At 44.2% G+C, this 8,704-nt stretch overlaps 1 protein-coding gene across 1 annotated transcript; it reads left to right on the forward strand.

The window, feature by feature from the left end:
- The first annotated feature begins 332 nt into the window (after positions 1-332).
- On the forward strand, positions 333-5,919 carry PPI1 (proton pump interactor 1). The gene is made up of 8 exons (XM_087526141.1): positions 333-581; positions 2,620-2,971; positions 3,187-3,381; positions 3,467-3,646; positions 3,744-3,938; positions 4,465-4,563; positions 4,648-5,154; positions 5,231-5,919. Exons 2-8 carry the CDS (start codon positions 2,624-2,626, stop codon positions 5,567-5,569), a joined length of 1,863 nt encoding a protein of 620 aa, XP_087382267.1. The 5' UTR covers positions 333-581; positions 2,620-2,623; the 3' UTR covers positions 5,570-5,919.
- Positions 5,920-8,704: the final 2,785 nt, after the last annotated feature.

Consider the following 8,704-nt stretch of genomic DNA (forward strand, 5'->3'; position numbering starts at 1 on the left):
GCCACTAATGCTCGGTCTGTAAGAATCAAACTAAAATTATGACTCACTACCTTACGGAATTGCATGCTAGCATGAGTTTGGATCAACATCAAGCGTAATTTAAACCATTGTTTTGTTCGAGACGAAATGCAAGAGCACGAAAACGTGACACTGGATCGCTCAAACTTTATGGACGCTTCCCAACCGGCAACCTCTATCCGATTATCCGCACAGCTGGACCCGCCACTCGCACCACGTTCCATCCAGCTGACGCACACCGCAGCGCCGCCCTGGGCTGGGTCCGTCCGTCCGTCCGTGGGATTTTTTCCCCATGCGGCCGAGCACGCCGGGTGCGAAGGGGGAAGCGCACCGGCAATTTCCCACCAATAGCAACCAGACAAAAACCGGCGAAGGAAGGAGACGAGATATAGAAGGAAAAAACCATTCCCGTATTTATAACCCCGCTTCCAGTTCCAGGCACGCAGCCCAAACCCCCCTGCCCACCCCTCGCAAATCCCATCCAGATTTGGCCGCTCCACCGCCGCTGCCCCGCCGCCAGATCGGAGCGCGGCCCCGGTCCGATCCCGCTCCGCCCTCCCCAGGTGAGCCCCCGCCCCCGCTCTCGTCTGCCGGTCTACTCGAACCGCGTTCGCGTCTGCTCCGATCCGCGCGCGTGATCTGATGCGCTGGTGCAAGTTGATACGTGTTTTTTTTGTTTGGTTTCCTTTTGCGATCCGCGGTGCCCGATTTCGGGGCCGGGAGCCAGGCAATGCGACGACGCGCGCGTGGGAATTGCCGCGGCTGGCTCCGTAGATCTGGATCACCCGGCCGCCTGAACTTGGACTGCGTGCTGGACGGAGGAGACGGGCCTGTGATCGGCGGCGCCTCGTGAACCACGCCCGGGTTTGACCGGGTGGTGGATCCGCGGTGGATTCCGCCGGTGCTTCCGATGCGGAATTCTCTGCGCCCGCGACGCGTTCAAACAAAGGCCCATACGCACTCGTTTATCGCGATCTGTACCGTCTTTTGCAGTGATGAGACTTGCAGCTGTTGATACCCGCATGCCACAGCCTCGCAGACGATGGCAAACTGGAGTGCCTGGTGGCTGGTGGTGCGTGTGGTGGTTTGAGTTCGTTCCATGGCAACCTAGGATCATTTAATTTGACACCTAGACCGGGTAACCTATAGTATTTCCCCTATCATCATGGATAGAAAGGTGCTTCACTTTTTTTTGGAAGAAATAGATCTATTGATGGGAAGTGAAGCATGAGTTTGTCTGATTATAATTATTCATTTTATCGCTTTAGCCTTGATGTCTCCATTTCCTGCTAATTCCGCTAGTTTTGGCACCTCAAATTAGCTCGTTATCATTTATTTTTTGAAACAAGAGCTTGTTATCATTTTGAAGTGTACTCTTCTTATTAGCCCAGTCAAACATTTCTCCAATTGGACAATGATAATGCTGATTGATTGCTTTAAATTACATGCCAACTTAGTTTCACTAAACTGCATGTTTTCCCCACCAGAAACCAACGCAACTCAAGTACCACATTAACTATGTTTTTATAAAGTATTACCATAAACATACAATTCCATGCAATCCCATCATCTTGCTGTCCTGCAATGTGGTCAGTGGCCTGCATTTACTTGACCAGTTGTTTAGTGTACAACACCACCTTGGCTACATAATGTGACCCTTGAGTTATGACATGCACCGAAACCCATGTGCACTTGCCTTGTAAAACTGTAACTCAACCCAGCCAAGATTGCGTTAAACAACTTCTAGAAACTTCCGACTATCACAGAAATGGCAAAACATAAAACCAACTATAACTACTGTGTCTACTGTTTGTATAATGCCCCCTCTCACTTTGCATATAAATAGTAAGTTCCTCTTCCAGACCTGTTGCCCCTGAATTTGCAGACTCCCTATCTGAACCAAATTGGTCCCCCTTTTCTTTCTTGCAGAAAAAGCATTGAGTAGATTTGGTTGTGGTCCTGTGTGGCCCTGTAAATCACAAATGATTAGGTCATGATTTCATAATCTGCATGCCTTGTGGTTTGCTTCTCAATCTAGCCTAGGTTCAGTTATATGCTAGATGTTTGGGTTATTTGATTGTCTAGTTCATGGTGAGATGAAAATGCTCTGTACATGAGGGCTCTGTCTATTATGTTCTTTGTTCCTTCTCTTGGGTATAGTCTCTGTGCACTATGGTGGTGCATCTGCTACTTCTGCATCTTAGATTTTGAGTTAGTAACTTTGATGAATTATACTCCCTCCGTTCCGAATTACTTGTCGTAGGTATGGATGTATCCAGATGTATTTTAGTTCTAGATACATCCATTTCTGCGACGACTAATTTAGAATGGAGGGAGTAGCAAGTAATGTTCTCCCATACATCCAGTTTTTTTGTTCTTGTTATTGAGTTCCCGGGGAATCCGTTAAACAGCTTTTCCTTAAACGGTTCTGTAGAATTTGTGCCAGTTGCTTTTGTTACTGCTCAATGCACACACGTACTGTTTCTCCTAAGTTTTGAGGACGAGAAGGGAAAAGATAGCCAAGTAAAACTGTACTATTTTCTGTTGGATCATAACCATGGTTGCCTGTTTTGGTAACAGTTTATGTACACCTATCTGCAGGGACATGGGAATGGAGGTCGCCGGAGCTGAAGCTGCACCTGCACAGGTTAAAGTAGCTGATGAGGAAGTGACCCTTTTTCAAGACAAGGAAAGCCAAGCAACTGCAAAGGAGCGGGAGGAAGCAGCTGTTTTTGGTTCAGACAATGGCAAAGCTGCGGCAAATGACATGGCACCTCCAAAGGACGCAGCGGAGGAGTGGCCTGAACCTAAGCAAACTTATACCTTCTACTTTGTCAAGATCCGCTCATTTGAGGACCCTAAGCTGAGAGCAAAACTCGAGCAGGCTGAGAAGGACTTCCAAAATAAGATCCAAGCTCGGGCCAAGATTATTGATGCTATAAAAGCTAAGAAGGTATTCTTCTTAAAACTCAACATAGAAGTAGGATCTACCTCTTTTAGTCCTAATTCTAATTTGACTAGATGTTTCATGCCCTGAAACTTATTTAAAGTGACTCTTTGCACTATTGCCTGCCTCTATGTGTTCTCGTTGAAGTAAACCAGGGGATCAGTGTGCCTGCTTTAGCCTTTAAGCATAGTGATGAAACTTACTTCACACTTCCTCTGCAGACTGAGCGTGCTGCTGTTCTCGCGGAGCTAAGGCCATTGAGTGCTGAGAACAGGCAGTACAATGAAGCTTTTAATGAGAAGTTAGAGGAGATGAAACCTTACAGAAATCGTTTAGGCAAGTTCCGTGATGAAAATAATGCTATGCGGGCGGAGAGTGCAGGCTTGTGCTCTTCACTCGAAGAGCTTGAGCATGAGGTATGATCAGCCCTTTGATAACTCAACCGCTTCTCATTCAGTATTCTGATTTTTTGTTTGTTTTTTCTCCTTCAATTCTCCCTAGATCAAGAGGTTGAATCACCGCATAAGTCATGAGAGCATATCTTTAGATGAGGAGAAGCGGCTGATCAAAGAAATTAAGACCCTTGAAAAAACCAGACCGAAGGTCAGTTCCAATGCTGCTAAACGAGCTAAAATGCAAGATACAGTGGTTGAAAGAGATGCCATACAGGATCAGGTGAAAGTAAGTATCTCATGCCGTGACTTTGTCTTTTATTGTGCATTTACCTCCTGCATAAATAAAATATTAAATACCATTTTGATTGTCACTTCCCATTCAGATCATCGGGGATGGTATAGATGGAGTAAAGAAGGAGCGACAAGCAGTCAGGTCTAAGATTAAGGTCCTGGACGATGAGATGAGGGTTGTTGATGGCGAGATTGCTTTGCTTCAAGAAGATTTAAATGCAGCTACCGCCAGAAAGGATAAAGCGTACGAGTCATTGACCGAATTGAGAAAAGCGCGTGATCTTGCCGTAAGTCAGCATACCTTCAACCTCTCTCATGCTCATCATTATGTTTACTCTTGTAATGTTGTTGAGAGTGACTACCCATTTTCTAAGTACTTTAGTTGTGTTACAGTTTTAATTAAATAACATGTGTACGCAATGAGGCATCATCTTTTTGCATGCCTGAACAGCACTTGAACTCCCTCTCTTGATTGTGGAGATATATGATCAGCCATTGCCTTTTCAAATTTTAAGCTCGGTCACAGGCTCACAGCCACATGTTGTTGATAAGCCGAATTCTCTGCGTCATACCTGTGCATTTTGGTATCAGGAAAAGTCCTTGTTGCCTTAAATGTAGCATTGGATTATGTTAGTCGCTTAATGAAATATCTGAGATGGCACTGCCAGTGGCAGTGGTTGGAACATGCTTTATTGTAAGTCTGTCACAAATAATGGTTATTTTCCGCTCTGTCTTATCAAATTCTTTTGATTTTTCTTAATATTTATGTAGAGAGACTGTATCTATTGACAATGTTGCCTTCATCTTGATCAGAATGCATCCTTCCATCAAAACCGCATAGTTCTGAACAGAGCCAGGGATCATTCTTCTAGGAATGAGGTGGAAGAATTGCAAGAGCTCCACAAGACTGAGGTTTGCTTCCACAACCACCTCCCGTAACCTCATCTTTCATTTACTTAAAGTATTTCTATACTTAATTATGATATGCTTTGGTAGGTTGAGAAGTTCATGACACAATGGTGCAGCAGCAAGACCTTTAGAGAGGACTATGAGAAGAGGATCCTCACTTCCCTCAATGGACGGCAGCTGACCCGAGATGGCCGGATGAGGAATCCTGATGAGAAGCCCATATTTATCGAAACACAGCAGCCAGCACCACCTGTGCAACAGGAGCCTATCCCATCAAAAGCGCCTTTGAAACAAGCAAAGGAAGCTGCTGCTCCTCAAGTCGTCGCTCCCAAAGAAGAGCCCCTTGCAAAAGCATCTGCCAAGTCAGCTAAGGTAAAAGCTGCTGTGGATGCTGATGATGATGCCTATGAGGCTGAGCCTCCAAAGGAGAAGCCCAAGCCTAAAGAGGTTGATGTAGCAAAGTTGAAAGAGATCAAGAGACAGGAGGAAATCGAGAAGAATAGACTTGCTTTGGAAAGGAAGAAGAAGCAGGCTGAGAAGCAAGCGGCGAAGGCTGCAGCCCGAGCACAAAAGGAAGCTGAGAAGAAGCTTAAGGTAGACACATTAGTATCTCTCTCTCTCTTTCTCTCTCTCTCCCCTGTAGTGTAACAATGGTGACAAACTTTTTCAGAAAGAGGAGAAGAAAACCAAGAAGAAAACTGAGGCAGATACGGACGAGCCAACTGACTCAGACACCAAGTCTGATGAAGCAGCAGAAACCCAAGCAGAGGATGAGTTCACTCCAGTTTCTGTGGTAAACAAAGAACAGAAGCAGAACACACGGACCAGGAATGTAGTCACCAAGACCAAGGCCCCGCTGCCAAAGGCGATCCTGAAAAGGAAGAAAGCCCAGTCGTACCGGTCATGGGCCACCCCAGCCGTGATGATATCCGCCGTCACCGTGCTCGTCGCCCTGCTTGCGGCGCTGGGCTACTACCAGTACTACCGCCCGGCGAGCACCAGCAACTGATGGAAGGAAAAGGAGGCCCGTGCACCCGCCGCCCTCGAGTATGAATCTTACTAGACCAATTTTGCAGGTGAGAGCAACAGAGTGCGTGGTCTGCCGAGACCTGAATGAACTGAAAAGTCTGGAGAAGCTATTCGTTTCTGTTCTGTTTGTTGGGTGGAGTCGGATAAAAAGTTGCAGTTAATTTTGGTTGGCACAGTTAATTTCGTCTGGGACTTGAGAGTCTATATACTGCCAGTGAACTCAGTTGTACTTTAAAGTGGAGAATAGATTGCGATCTGAAATAAGTATGCATGTAAACGTGCTGTTTGTGTATGTGTATGCATGGAAATGGAGGCGTCTCAGTTGGTCCATCGTCCTTGCGTTGGTTGGTTCCCATGATTTCGATTTGGCAGGTACTCCCTCCGTTCAAATTACTCGTCGGAGAAGTGGATATATCTAGAACTAAAATACATCAGATACGACAAGTAATTCGGAACGGAGGGAGTACCTCCTGTGTGCGTGTTGCTTACAACTGCATGAATTTCACTAGACATGGATTATATTTTCAGCATATTAGGACGAATTCACCATGAAGAGGGCGATAGGATGAATTAACCGGATGAATTTTTTTGGTTGGATGACTCATGTAACCATTTTTTTTTACAAATTATTAAACCCCTCGGGAAGCGGGATTCCTCGCGGCAGCAGGGGCGAGCCCCAGGAGGACGGCGGCCGTCGGTAGATTGAGTTCAGGTTCTTGTGAGATGACAACTTTTTCATTGCAAGGGATGCAAGGGGTTGGTCGGTCCTCATAATACACATAGAGTACCATTTGGATCTCTATGATTGGTGCTTTATTAGATGTTCATATGCATGGCCTGGAATATGCACATTTGGCAATATTTGGCAAGCCAACATTTGGCAAAATCAATAGTTGGTAGCCATTCAATTACTAGCCAACATTTGGTATTTGCCAAATATTGATATGCCAACTTTTTGCATCGAACATCATGCTCATATTCTTCAGAATGTTGAGTATTAGCAGCACTATTTGACAGTATCATCTTGTGTCACTATCATCTTGTACTGCCAGATATGGTAACGAACAATCAGTCTTTCAGAGCAGAAGCCCATACTTCCTGAACTCTTGGGGTAAGCACGGGCAGCAATGGTCGCTGCAGTTCGATTGGTCCTTATTGTTTATTTATTTATTTTGAGAAACTTTTGATCTATTCATTTTTATTTATTTATTTTGCCAAACATTCAGATTCATAGACCACCCAGCGACGACTACAAGCATTGAAGCGAGCTGAAGGCGCGCCGTCCTCATCGCCTCTCCCGCGTTGAAGTCGGGCACAATTAGGAGTAGTAGGCAGTCGGGAAGTATATTGCTCTATCATAGGATTTTTCAGTCCTGGAGCAAAGATCGGTGTGCACAATATTAAGAACATTTTCTGCACGGTGTGGAGGGAATGTACGAAAATGTAATCCTATGTTATTTTCGAGCAAAACAATATGCACAGAGTTTTAAGGATATACCTTTCAACTTAGGGAGGTAATCCATGTGAGCATGAGTATGCATGTCGTTCTCACTCATGCTCATGCCTCTTGTGCCCTCCCACCTCGGAATTCCTCAAGATTAATGTTGATGCAAGTTTTGTGAAGGCCATTAGCGTTGTGAGTGTTGGGGTGATTGTCAGAAATCATATTGGAGAAGTTCTTATTTCTTCTTGGGATTATATTGGTACTTGTCTTAGTGCCGAGGAAGCGGAACTTCGAACAACCATTTCAGGGCTTTACATTGGTATCACTCTTCACAAGCCCATTATTTTGGAAACTGACTGCTCTTTCGTGACCTCGATTTTTGCAAATGATAATCTGGACAGGTCAAACCTTATTGATTTGAAGAAGGAAGCATTGAGTGTCTCCAAGATGATGAGATTTTAAAAATCACCAAGATAAACAGGAAAGCGGATATGGTGGTGCATGAGATTGCAAAAATTAGTTTTATAAATAGATCTGATGGTATTCTTATTAATAGTGTTCTGCCTTGCCTGGCTAGAGCTGTAACAAATGATTGTACAAACATTTGTGTTAATTAATTAATACTCCCTCTGGTCCTTTTTAGTTCGCATATAAGTTTTCTCTGAAGTCAAACTATCTCTACTTTGACCAAACTTATAGAAAAAAGTACCAACATTCACAATGCCAAATCAATATTGTTAGATTCATTATGAAATGTAGTTTCATAGTATATATATTTGGTATTGTAGATGTTGGTATTTTTGAACATAAATTTGGTCAAACTTTGCAAAGTTTGACTTGACACAAATCTAATATGCAGAGTAAAAAAGACCGGTATTGAGTATATGGGTGGGGTTTTAAAAAAAATCAAGCTTGCCCACTGACAATAAATTCAGTCTTATGTCAAGAGCGTGCCTCACATCATCGAGCACCAATCTGCAACCTGTGTTTGTTTCAATGCATATAGAGCCCTTGCCAATAGTTGTTGATGAACGACTATTTCCCATCCTCACTTGGCTAGGAACATCGCTAGTGTAAGATGCGAAATACTCCTTGTGTGATGTGACGTGGAAGGACACACCTGAGTCCACAACCCAGCTCATGGCATCATCACAAACAACACTATAGCATTCTTCTTCTTCAATGACAATATAGTCCTTATCTGTTGTAGTCACGGCCGAGCTGCTCTTAGCCTTTTGTTCGGTTTTCTTTTCAAGTTTCCCCTCTGCAAGCTCTCTTTTGTACTTATTGCACTCGCTCTTTATGTGCCCAGATTTCCACAGTGAAAGCAAGTAATATCTTTTTCCTGTCCTGACTTTGATCTCCCTCTGGATTTACTTCTGCCTTGCTGAAATCTTGTGTGAGCGCGTCCACTGTTGTCATTCTTCCATGGGCTTCAATCACATATGCATCACAAGAAGAGGCACCATCACCCTTTTCTTCTTTCCGACTTCTTCATTCAACATGTTGTTCTTCACCATATCCAAAGTTAGCTTTCCATCTGGAGCTGAATTTCTAAGTGACACAACAAGCGTGTTCCAACTATTAGACATGGAACTCAGCAGCAACAATGCTTGCACCTCATCCTCAAAGTCGATCTTCATGGCTGAAAGTTGGTTTATATGGAATTGA

The sequence above is a fragment of the Triticum urartu genome, chromosome 5A (genome assembly GCF_056163025.1).
Source record: "Triticum urartu cultivar PI428250 chromosome 5A, HENAU_Tu73, whole genome shotgun sequence".
Classification (NCBI taxonomy): Eukaryota; Viridiplantae; Streptophyta; class Magnoliopsida; order Poales; family Poaceae; genus Triticum; species Triticum urartu.

Coding starts and splice junctions, on each gene's coding strand:
- PPI1 (XM_087526141.1), top strand. CDS start 2,624: ATGGGAATGGAGGTCGCCGGAGCTGAAGCTGCACCTGCACAGGTTAAA. Junction 3,382..3,466: donor TCGAAGAGCTTGAGCATGAG/GTATGATCAGCC, acceptor AATTCTCCCTAG/ATCAAGAGGTTGAATCACCG. Junction 4,564..4,647: donor AAGAGCTCCACAAGACTGAG/GTTTGCTTCCAC, acceptor ATGCTTTGGTAG/GTTGAGAAGTTCATGACACA.